At 38.7% G+C, this 13,126-nt stretch overlaps 1 protein-coding gene across 1 annotated transcript in view; it reads right to left on the bottom strand.

The window, feature by feature from the left end:
* LOC109480220 (potassium voltage-gated channel subfamily KQT member 1-like) overlaps nucleotides 1–6,744 on the bottom strand; it is a 48,097-nt gene extending 41,353 nt beyond the window's left edge. Inside the window, exon 1 of the mRNA XM_019782368.1 lies at nucleotides 6,724–6,744. Coding sequence (XP_019637927.1) covers nucleotides 6,724–6,744 — 21 coding nt within the window. The remainder of the gene's footprint in view (nucleotides 1–6,723) is intronic.
* Nucleotides 6,745–13,126: the final 6,382 nt, after the last annotated feature.

Here is a 13,126-nt window from a genome sequence, read left to right as displayed (position 1 = left end):
CGTGAAAATACCGGGTTCTGTGCAGGCGCAGTACGTTCTACCGACGTGCTAAGAGTACTTCAGTTGGTTAATGGGCCTCATTTGAAGCTACTAAACTTGCAGATGCCGATAATTAGAGGGAAGAAAGGAAACAGACTTCCAGGCAATCCTGTGAGTCACATTCCTGTAGACGGAATACCCTACGGAATGGGGCAGAATTCTCGGTGGAATTAGAGGAGACAGGAACAGGCATTAGTGCCAGTCTGGTGACTCTAGGTCATCCTTTATCTGGGGTGGTGGGTTCTGGAAATTGTTTCTTATATAATCCTCTAAAAAATATTTCTTAGGGGGGAGTATGGGAGCCCCAGCATACAAATAGAATGGCACCCAGGGTATAGAGGACCTTCAAAATTCAATTCTGAAAATCAGAAGTGCTGCTGCAGTTCCAAGGAAAGCCACCTGGGGGTCCAAAGTCAAATCATTTTTTCAATAGGTAATGACCTACTACCTACCAAATTTCATGATGATCCATAGCTTCTTGGGCTATTGTGTTAAACCACATTCAAACAGTCACCAAACAAACAAACAAACAAAACCAAAAGTATAACCTTCTACACAATCATACATTGTGTAGTGACCAGAAAGGAGCAATGGATTCGGAAATTAAATTATCAAAAATGATAAAATGTATAACTTGTATTGTTTTAAAAGAAGATATTAAACCACCTGTGGCTATTTAGACTCTGTTTATATCCTGTGTGTTACAAAGTTGTGACAACATGCATGTATCTCTCAGACAATAATCCTCACCACTACATGTCCTACTTTACCTCTTCCTTTAAACTTTAAAGAATGGATGAGTACTAGTTAGGCACTGTCTAATACCCAGTACTCAACTGCACTCCACTGTAAATGCATTTACTTTTGCAGTGGTTTTATTTTTTGGTATGAGGAAAAATTAAGTTTTCACTGTGTTTGAAGTTCATGGTTAAAAGAATTCTGAAGTAAAATAGAAAAAATAAAATAATGGTTCACGGTGTCATGATTCTGCATACAGCAAAAACTGCAGAAATAAAACCATTGAAAACATTTTCCGATTTATAGTACTAAGAAGAGAGGAGACTGTGGCGAAAGAAAACAAACTGACAACAATTAGCAACAGTCTAGTGGTTTGGTTGATCCAGGAGATTTGGAGAGATTATCTCTGCTGAGATGGTCTCCTGTGGTTATCTATCTAGAACAAACATCAATGGAGGGGGCTGGGTCTGAGGCTTCTCATTTGCATATTGGTGATTTCTTGATGATAGCAAAAATGCTCTAGGTATTCAACCATATTTGGATACATAAAGCCAAGATGGTGTACTCTAGATAGTGTTATAAGTTGGGTCTTACAGTACATGTATGTCCAGGACAAAAGGTACAAAAACCTGGAAGTTCTGTTGCAGTACTAAGGAAAGCTGCCAGGAGGCCTAAAATTGACCTTGACCTCTCAGTATTCCCAAGACCTACCCACATACCAAATATCATCACAATCCTTCTAGATGCTCTTAAAAGCAAGGTCTTCATATAAAGTCCTTGTTAAAAGTTATGCTGACAACAGATATCTGGAAACACAAACAGAGACGCCAAAACAATACCTCCATTAACACGGAGGTAAACACCCTTAGATCTACATCTGCAATGCTCCAGTGTAGCAAAGAGTAACATTAGCTAAACGTCACACCCTAGGACACATGTAGGTCAATAGGGGGATAAACAGTGTTGTAGAAAGTATCAACACCACTCTAGTCTAAAATTACTCATCCAACCATTCCTATTCACTGTTATTTACGTCAATAAAATTGTCCTTGATAGCACTTAGACACTTATGTAGACCATGGCAAGATTTTCATTTGATCACAACTTCCATCAATTCATGAGAAGTGTTCAATTTCTTCCCTAACTTCTCCACATCAGTAGCATAAAGCATCATTTTGCCTAACTCCTTACATTGTCACCTGCGGTGTCGGGCTAATGCAGTTCACAGCATCTTCACTAGGGGGCTCTGTACAACACTGAGCCTTTCAAATGGTAAAGGTTGTATGCTATGGTAGTAGGGATGGGATCAGACAAATACAGGGTTATTCAAACAATCACAAGTGCTGGGCACAGAAGCAGACTTTGCATGTAGAATCATTTCCGTAACAAGATAAAATATTCTTCGTCAAGGGAAAAATCCTTCTTAATTCAACTGCCACTCTCCTTACTATGCTGAAAACACATTAAGCTTTACAATGGCCATGATTTTTTTAATGGTATTAACAGCTTTGATTTTATATACTAGAGCTCGAAATATTTTCTTCATACCTGTACCGGAGCAGGCAACATTCAAAATTACCTGCACCAGACAAATTTTACCTGCACCACTTTTTTTCTTTGCCTTTTCTTAAGTCTACCATAAAGAATGTTTTGAAAACACTCCTAGAAAACTCATTTACAAGGAAACCAACAGAACTAAACCATCGTGAAAATTCAATGAATTACACATACACTGTACAATATTTGGAGCCCTATAACCTATACATTATGTGCAGTAGTATTATAATTACAGTATAGTATGTTGAAACCTTAAGTGGTTTATAAATGTTACAGTGAAGGTGAGAGAAAGGTTGACCCCCAACATTGACAACTGATGAAGCAGGGATTGTTCAGCTAAGTGCCTGGTGGGTTTTAACCACCTGAGACCACAGCGACTGTACAATCTCCAATGTTACCTAGGCCATGTTGATTTGATTGTATGGATGACATCCGCGCAAGCATGAATTCTCGTCTGTTTGCAAGAAAAAATGTTTTTGGCTATACTGTAAATCATATAAAGCAGCTCCAAAATGAGCAAGTGTATGCTATATATTGCAAAAAAAAACAAAGATTCTAATGTCGTAGAATGCCAAAATCAATTTCAAAGGAAAGGGAAAAAATGTGAAGAAATGAAAATGAAGACTCTATTATTCGCCATACCATTTAGTCAATTGTTTAACCCTTATGTTCACATAGATTTCATAATGAAGGCACCTTTTTTTGCCTATTTTTTTTTATTCGCACGCTCGCATCAGTTTTGAGGTTCCCAGAGGATGTCATCCAGATAATCAAATCAACATGGCCCAACAGCAAAACGTCAGCATTGGTAGCTTCCAGAAGGACAGTATGCCATTTTCAACCATCAACTGAAATACTATTAACGTTAATGGAACAGAAAAGGATTGTGTTTTTACCAGGTTGGGAAAGCTTTTCCATTTAGTTATGGAGCAATGGAAACTTTTATGTGGTTTTTCATGATACGGTACATATTGAAATCTTTCTGCTGGTTTTATTTTGTCTACCATGAAAACATGACTAATAGCTTTTCTAAATCACATTTAGGTACCTGTTCTAAATCTAATTCATATACCAGGTCCTGTACTAATACTACTATATACTAGATATCAAAATTCTAATCATATACTATTAGGCATTAAATCTAACTACTTTTACTGTGGTCTTGGGTCATTACAGACAATTACATTTGTTATGTATCGAATGGAAATTGGAGGTAACAGGTCTACAATATTGTAGGTCTTGGAATAAAATGAGTATTTCAAACTTTGATGTGTTTTCTATTAGTAGGCTGTCCTCTAATCTATCTGTAATGTAACTCATGCTGGGAAATTAGGTCGTATTAGGATTTTTGTCTTAGAGTTAGATCTAAAGATTCTGGGTTCGAATCCACAGAAGGCCCCAGTGTTGTGCCCTTGGAAAAGGCTTTTTACACCTTAGCTTTTTCACTACAAAATTAATTGCATTTACTGTAAGTTCACCATTGTGAATCACTGTGGTACAAGTCATCTGAGAATCAAGATTATATCACACAGACTTGAGTTAGAAGAACAAGAGCCGGTGCTATAAGCTCAGTAGTGAATCTGAACCACAGCAAAAACCTGGACCTTTTCCCTCCTAATGCAAAATATCACCTTACCACAAAATTAAACACATTTCCCATAAATTCACACTCAAGACCACTGTGGTACAAGTCATCTGAGACTACTACAGAATCAAGATTAGATCACACAGACTTTAGTTAGAAGAACAAGAGCTGGTGGCATAAGCTCAGTAGTGAATCTAAACCACAGCAAAAACCTGAACCTTTTCCCTCCTAATGCAAAATATCACGAACACAAACACATTTCCCATAAATTCACGCTCAAGACCACTGTGGTACAAGTCATCTGAGACTACTATAGAATCAAGATTAGATCACACAGACTTGAGTTAGAAGAACAAGAGCCGGTGCTATAAGCTCAGTAGTGAATCTAAATCACAGCAAAAACCTGGACCTTTTCCCTCCTAATGCAAAATATCACGAACACAAACACATTTCCCATAAATTCACGCTCAAGACCACTGTGGTACAAGTCATCTGAGACTACTATAGAATCAAGATTAGATCACACAGACTTGAGTTAGAAGAACAAGAGCGTGTGGTATAAGCTCAGTAGTGAATCTAAACCACAGCAAAAACCTGAACCTTTCCCTCCTAATGCAGCATGTTTCCCATAAATTCACACTCAAGACCACTGTGGTACAACTACAAGTCATTTGAGACTACTATAGAATCAAGATTAGATCACACAGACTTGAGTTAGAAGAACAAGAGCCGGTGCTATAAGCTCAGTAGTGAATCTGAACCACAGCAAAAACCTGAACCTTTTCCCTCCTAATGCAGCATGTTTCCCATAAATTCACACTCAAGACCACTGTGGTACAAGTCATCTGAGACTACTAATACTATAGAATCAAGATTAGATCACACAGACTTGTTCCCGGTTGTGAGCTGCTCGCCCCTTCCGGTTTTTACACATCGGGCGCCACTGTAAAAACCGAAAGGGGCGAGCAGGTCACAACCGGGAATCGAACCCGAGTTGTCCGGTTGGCGGTCACCAACGCTAACCACTACACTAAAAGGTCGCACGACCATTTAGCATGGTCAGTTAGCACTGTTACACTACTATAGAATCAAGATTAGATCACACAGACTTGAGTTACAAGAACAAGAGCATGTGGTATACTAGCTCAGTAGTGAATCTAAACCACAGCAAAAACCTGAACCTTTCCCTCCTAATGCAGCATGTTTCCCATAAATTCACACTCAAGACCACTGTGGTACAACTACAAGTCATTTGGGACTACTATAGAATCAAGATTAGATCACACAAAGTTGAGTTAGGAGAACATTAGACCTAGTGGCATAAGCTCAGTAGTGAATCTGAACCACAGCAAAAACCTGGACCTTTTCCCTCTTAATGCAATATGTTGCCGACACCCAATCACTGTGGTACAGCTACAAGTCATCTGAGACTACTATAGAATCAAGATTAGATCACACAGACTTGAGTTAGAGGAACAAGAGCCTGTAGTATAAGCTCAGCAAAAACCTGAACCTTTTCCCTCCTAATGCAAAATATCACCACCACAAAATTAAACACATTTCCCATAAATTTACACTCAAGACCACTGTGGTACAAGTCATCTGAGACTACTATAGAATCAAGATTAGACCACACAGATTTGAGTTAGAAGAACAAGAGCCGGTGCTATAAGCTCAGTAGTGAATCTAAACCACAGTAACAACCTGAACCTTTCACCACCATGAAATTAAACACATTTCCCATAAATTTACACTCAAGACCACTGTGGTACAAGTCATTTGAGACTACTATAGAATGAAGATTAGATCACACAGGCTCGAGTTAGAAGAACAAGAGCTGGTGGCATAAGCTCAGTAGTGAATCTAAACCACAGCCAAAACCTGGACCTTTTCCCTCCTAATGCAAAATATCACCACCACAAAATTAAACACATTTCCCATAAATTCACGCTCAAGACCACTGCTGTACAAGTCATCTGAGACTACTATAGAATCAAGATAAGATCACACAGACTTGAGTTAGAAGAACAAGAGCTGGTGGCATAAGCTCAGTAGTGAATCTAAACCACAGCAAAAACTTGACCTTTTCCCTCCTAATGCAAAATATCACCACCACAAAATTAGACACATTTCCCATAAATTCACACTCAAGACCACTGTGGTACAACTACAAGTCATCTGAGACTACTATAGAATCAAGATTAGATCACACAGACTTGAGTTAGAAGAACAAGAGCCGGTGCTATAAGCTCAGTAGAACTACAAATAGCACAGTCAGGAAACTTGATGGGATTAATTTGTCACTTGGCACTTAAACTGATCTGGTCTGAGGCCGCTGGTCTTACACACATGGGCTTCCTAATCCCTCGCAACACATTTTATAGAGGGTCTGCATGGGGGGATCCTGGCGATGGTAAATTCAGGAGGACCAGCGCTGCTTAACTACTGTAACAGCAAACTGACTTGAAAAACATCTTGTGAATAAGTTCCTTGCATTGTTCTATTTTATTTGGTATTTGACCATGTGATCTGAAGAATTTGTCAATAGTATTTAATGATGAATTCAGAATAACCAAAAACGTGCTACATAGAGTTAGAGTGACCACTTACAACTAATAATTTACATTTCATGAACACTTTACTGTCAATGCTCATTGACTTTCACTGTTACGTCATCTCTGCTTATAATTTGAAGAGAAGGCATGTTACATGTTTACTTTATATGTTAGGCGTGCCATTTTCTTTTTAACTTAAACTTGAATTATCACCAAGCTGGGGTGAGAGCCAGTAAAGGTGATTCACACCTTTTCTGACCCCTTCCTCATGTGTGGGCAATCTTATTAAACAAAAATTGTCAAACAAACAAACATTGTCAAACAAACAAATAAACATTGTCAAACAAACAAATAAACATTGTCAAACAAACATTGTCAAACAAACATCAATTTGTGAAACAAACAAGCATTGTGAAACAAACATTTTCAATCAAACAAACAAACATTGTCAAACAAACAAACAAACAAACAAACAAATCTGACTCACCACGCCCCACCAGAGTGCGTCTGCGTAGCTCCTGAAGTCTGTTTCTCCGTTCTCGTCCACCTCGTCCTTCTCTGCCAGGTACACGAAGTAGGAGGAGAAGATCAGGCCCAGGAAACCGATGTACAACGTCGTGATCAGCTCCTAAAAACAAACAAACAAACAAACAGACAAACAAGAAATTAGAACAGTAAGGCCTAGGAAAAAAATGTTGTGTTTCCTGTTTCATTCCGAAAAAAAGTTAGGGTCGGTAGGTAGGGATTATCATTTTTCTTTCTTTTTTTATTAGACTTGGGCGATCTCTGGTGATCCAACTTGCACGAGGACACTTGTATTTTCAATATCAATGTTGGAAAACCGATTGTACAACGTTTCATCACTCAGGTGTCAGATCATGGGGCTAGAAAATTTTTTTTGTAGGGTTGGTCGGGAAACAGGAAACACACAGTCATTTTTTTCATAGGCCTAACATATTGGTACTGGTACCCAGGCTAACACAAGGCCACTTCTGTAGTGTGTATCTAATTTAAAAGTTATATTCAAGTAGAGGTCCAGATTTGAGCCTCTGGTATACCTGCACCTGCACCTTTTATTTATGTACACCTGCAGGGCTTTTGACAACTGCCCCAGTGGGCAATATGCGATTCTGTGGTAAAAGAAAATGAAATAATGAAATCTAAAGATATCAAGGCTCTATATGAAGTTCTACCCAGAGACATCCCATTGCCAAGAAAAGAGCATTAAGCTACCGTCTGGAGGCCAGCCAAAGATGCTATAAACATGGGCCATAATCCCGGTTAATACACCGAGCTTCGTAAATTATTCCTGCCGTAATACCATCCCTCGTGACAGCCATCAAAGGTGGTTATAATGATAATTCCCGGTCTGCGGGAGATGGTGTGATACCAAAGGGTGGCACCACCTCGCAAGGCCCGTAAAACACTCCCGAATGGATGATTTAAGGGCGCAGTGGTAGTTACTGACTCTCTAAGCTCAAACTTTTCTTATGAGCTAAAGTTACAGATGGGACAATGTACCCAAGGTACGTAGCAATGATTGGAAACGCTGCTACATTTGGTTCACTCTAAATTCAACTGACATTTCCCTGCTTTTCTAAAACATTTAGATAACTTCTTTATTGACTCAACAAAAGTAAGGACTTTCGTATGGTCTACTACAACTACAATCAAACAAAACTAAATACAAAAGGTGGTTATAATGATAATTCCCGGTCTACGGGAGATGGTGTGATACCAAAGGGTGGCACCACCTCACAAGGCCTATAAAACACTCACGTATGGATGATTTAGGGGCGCAGTGGTAGTTACTGACTCTCTAAGCTCAAACTTTTCTTATGAGCTAAAGTTACAGATGGGACAATATACCCAAGGTACGTAGCAATGATTGAAAATGCTGCTACATTTGGTGACTCAAAATCCAACTGACATTTTTTTGGCTTTCTAAACCCTTTAGATAAATTCTTTATTGACTCAACAAAAGTATAGGGACTTTCGTATGGTCTAATACAAATACATGAAGGACTAAAAAACTAAATACATGTCTTTGATGTCAGAAGATGGAAACATCTGACAATTGTTTCCTGTACGAAAGAGGATTTCCTGTACTGAATGTATTGCATTGATTAAGTGACCTTCTACATATAACAGAAAAGTCCCCTTTCTCTGCCTACTGAAAGCCTATAAGTTTTAAAAGAGGCTTTGAATGCGTGGACAGGTTCTTCAATTAAGGAAAGTCCCTAAAAAGTGTACATTTAGCAAGCTTTCAGGGACAAAGGTATTGTCGTTTGTTTTGTCACTGTGAAAGTCACCAAATGTTAATTTTTTGGGTCTTTTGATAATTTTGTGTCAGAATGTGTTTATGAAGGTTAGATATCCAGGTAAACAACAGCTGTTGTAGATATTTATTTAAAATCTACTACTGCAAAAAATCTGGAAATAACTCGTTCCGAGTGACATCCATCACTTTTCTTTAGTGTCATTAACAACTTGAACATTTCATATCAACAGAATGACTTTAAAATTTCTTTACAATAGAGTAGCATCATATTCCTCAAAGTTTTCATCAGTAAAAAGCAACATCTAAATTTTGCCATAGCATATTCTGTTGCAGATTCTGTGGCAGAGTGCCAGGCTAGCATCAGCTACGAGAGGTGCTGTGCAGCTAGAGCTGTAAAGAATGACTGATAGAAGTTGTCCAAGAGCCCAAGATATCAACCTTGGAAAAGTTTGGCAACTTCCAAGGTTTTTCTTGAATCCAGAAAGCCTTGCCATGACATACCAAATCCATTATTTGCTGGGCTATCTCCCAAATGCACAACTATCTTTCCAGTTACACTCGCCCGGTAATACAACAGCGTATACTCCGTAACGGTATCATAGCAGACAGTTTTAAACCAGCTGCATAAATCTTGTGGGTTGGGGAATCCTCTGGAGATACCTTCACGGATGGAAAACGACAGTTCAAGGCCTCTGCTAGAGGTGTCAAGAGCCATTTAGGGAAACCTGGGTTCTTATCGTGGGATCTGAAAATGGGAGGAAATGAAGTATTGGAGTACGGGTCTATGAACCGGTCTTTGGCGCCATATTCTAGTTACTGCTTACAGCTCAGTTTGGGTTGAAATGTGGCCTCTTGTTGCGTTTTTGGCTTTGATTCACGACCTTAAAACTTCTGTGGGAAATGAGCAACCCATCTGAAACTCTATCAAAAACTTAAACCCAGCTATAAAACAAAAGAAAAATGCCACTGTGGTGCTTTTATGTTTCCCTGTTGGTTAACGTTAGTGTGAATGTCTTTCAGTACCAAGGAAAGGGACAGTGTAAGTGTGAAAGTGAATCAGTACCAAGGAAAGGGGCAGTGTTAGTGTGAATGTCTTTCAGCACCAAGGAAAGAGACAGTGTCAGTGTGAATATCTGTCAGTACCAAGGAAAGGGGCAGTGTTAGTGTGAATGTCTTTCAGCACCAAGGAAAGGGGCCAAGGGTTAGTGTGAATGTCTGTCAGTACCAAGGAAAGGGGCAGTGTTAGTGTGAAAGTCTTTCAGTACCAAGGAAAGGGACAGTGTTGGTGTGAAGGTCTTTCAGCACCAAGGAAAGGGACAGTGTTAGTGTGAATGTCTTTACAGTACCAAGGAAAGGGACAATCTTAGTGGCAGCCATCTGTCCTAACCATCTCTCTCTTTTTTGTACATTTTTTAAGCCAATGATGGGTTCAACATTATAAGAGTGTTTCTAGCTTTACATATGAAACAATAGGATGTAATAGGAGTGTGTCTTACCTGTCTGTGGATAAAGACCACTTACCTGTCTGTGGATGAAGACCACGGAGCCAAGCAGTCGCCAGGTTCCCCCCTGCCTGTCCACATGTAACATCCGAAGAATCTGTAGGAAACGGATACCCCTGGGGTGGAGTTCAAAATACAGGTCAGTATATCTGTTATAGAAGAAGTATTTTTACATCTTTTTTTCTGTAAAGAAAGGCATAGGCATTCTGTGATGGCCCTAAACGTTCATGCTCATCATACAGCACTGTACATCCATACAAAAACATGGTAACTTAGAGAAAATTTACTGAAACTTTTTGAATAACTTAACACACCACAACCTTGACCTTCTGTTCTCTCAGCCAAGTTTGTGACCATGAGCTAAGTTAGCACAAAACAAAGACCCTTTTATCTATGGGTGGTCTTGATTGCTTCCTCCTCACAAAGGAAACTGAGGGATTGAAGTAGTTTTTTTCTTTTTTTGCCCACCTGCTCCATTAGTTTTCTGCAAACCTCTGAAAACCAAGAGACTGTTTTTGTGTGGCCTAAACTGATTTCTCAGTACGTCATACATGATTTTACAAAAGTCGCTGTACTTTTGTTGTGTCAATAATGTTCTCACTGTAAGTCAGCTTTCTTCCTCTATCTCTATCGATAATATAGATTCCCTTGAATAACTTTTAAGTTTAAAAACACACCACAACCTTGGCTTTCTGTTCTTTCATCCAAGTTTGTGACCATGAGCTGAATTAGAGCAAAACAAAGACCCTTTTATCTATGAGTGGTCTTGATTGCTTTCTCTTCAGAAAGGAAACTGAAGGATTGAAGTCATTTTTTTTATTCTTTTGCCCACCTGCTCCATTAGTTTTCTGCAAACATCAGAGTGAAAACCAACAGACTGTTTTTGTATGGCCGAAATGTTAGAGCTATGGTCTTCCCGCCATAGCTCTTATGCACATGCGCGGTGGTCCCCCAAACTGATTTCTCAAGATTTTACAAAAGTCAAGGTACTTTTGTTGTGTCAATAACGTTCTCACTGTAAGTCTGCTTTCTTTCTCTGTCTTTGTCGATAATATAGATTCCCTTTAATAACTTTTAAGTTTAAAAACACACCACAGCCATAACCTTCTGTGTTTTCAGCCAAGTTTGAGACCATGAGCTGAGTTAGATCATCCAAGTTTGTGACCATGAGCTGAATTAGAGCAAAACAAAGACCTTTTATCTCAGGGTGGTCTTGATTGCTTTCTCCTCACAAAGGAAACTGAAGGATAGAAGTCGTTTTTTTTTTATTCTTTTGCCCACCTGCTCCATTAGTTTTCTGCAAACATTTGAAAACCAAGAGACTGTTTTTGTGTGGCCGAAACTGATTTCTCAACTTACATCGTACATGATTTAAAAAAAGTCAAGGTACTTTTGTTGTGTCAATAATGTTCTCACTGTAAGTCAGCTTTCTTTCTCTATCTCTATCGATAACATAGATTCCCTTTAATAACTTTTAAGTTTAAAAACACACCACAATCTTGACTTTCTGTTCTCTCAGCCAAGTTTGTGGCCATGAGCTGAATTAGAGAAAACAAAGACGCTTTTATCTCAGGGTGGTCTTGATTGCTTTCTCCTCACAAAGGAAACTGAAGAATTGAAGTTGTTTTTTTTTCATTCTTTTGCCCACCTGCTCCATTAGTTTTCTGCAAACATTTGAAAACCTAGAGACTGTTTGTGTGGCCTAAACTGATTTCTCAGTACATGTCATACATGATTTTACAAAATAAAGTCGCTGTACTTTTGTTGTGTCAATAGTGTTCTCAAGTAAATCAGCTTTCTTTCTCTATCTTTATTGCTATCTCTTGAATAACTTTTAGTTTAAAAACACCACACAACCTTGACTTCTGTTCTTTCAGCCAAGTCTGTTATTGCAAACAAAGACCCTTTTATCTATGGGTGGTCTTGATTGCTTTCTCCTCACAAAGGAAACTGAATGATTGAAGTTGTTTTTTTTTTATTCTTTTGCCCACCTGCTCCATTAGTTTTCCGCAAACATTTGAAAACCAAGAGACTGTTTTTTGTGTGGCCAAAACTGATTTCTTGATACATTTACAAAGGTCGCTGTACTTTTGTTGTGTCAATAATGTTCTCACCGTAAATCAGCTTTCTTTCTCTATCTTTATCTAACTTTTCAGTTTAAAAACACAAGTTTGTGGCCATGAGCTGAATTAGAGCAAAACAAAGACCCTTTTATCTATGGGTGGTCTTGATTGCTTTCTCTTCACAAAGCAAACCAAAGGATTGAAGTTGTTGACTGAGGTAACCTCACACCGGAAATCAATCAGGCTTTAATTTTCCTGTACTTTTCCCACAGGGAGGCCGGAACCTTTTAAACCTGGGAGATCCATTTTCTGTCCAATTCTGGCCGGACTGTTGTGAGCTTGATTAGGCTAGAGACAAGCCCCCTGCTGCGGTTCAGCACACCTTAGGCTAATTGATCACAGCGAGGGTTAACTACACGGAAGGTGAAGTAAAGGTTATCAATATGCCAGGGCAGTTTGCAGATCTATCTTTTGAATTGAATTGAATGTCTTTATTTCAGGTATTTCAACCATGAAAACAACGGTACAAACATAGAAACACAAACTATACATACAGCATAATATACATTTAAAAAAAAAGAATTTCTGTACTGACAATCTGACCTCAGAAGACTTTGCCTTGTTTTTGGTAGTGTATATTTTTCATTCTTTCGTCATAGAAAAAACAAAAGACAATTGAACAACAGAAGATGGAACAACAAAATTATCTTGGAAGTTCATCTGTGTTGGTAGTAATCACAGTTAATGTTAAACTTTATACCAACACAAAGAGTACACAGGGATCAAATTCCTTGTTGTTCTTAAGA

Source organism: Branchiostoma belcheri, unplaced genomic scaffold (genome assembly GCF_001625305.1).
Source record: "Branchiostoma belcheri isolate BF01 breed outbred unplaced genomic scaffold, Haploidv18h27 scaffold50, whole genome shotgun sequence".
Lineage (NCBI taxonomy): Eukaryota > Metazoa > Chordata > Leptocardii > Amphioxiformes > Branchiostomatidae > Branchiostoma > Branchiostoma belcheri.
The sequence above is the reverse complement of the archived record's forward strand: the minus strand, read 5'-3'. Positions and strand labels throughout refer to the sequence as shown.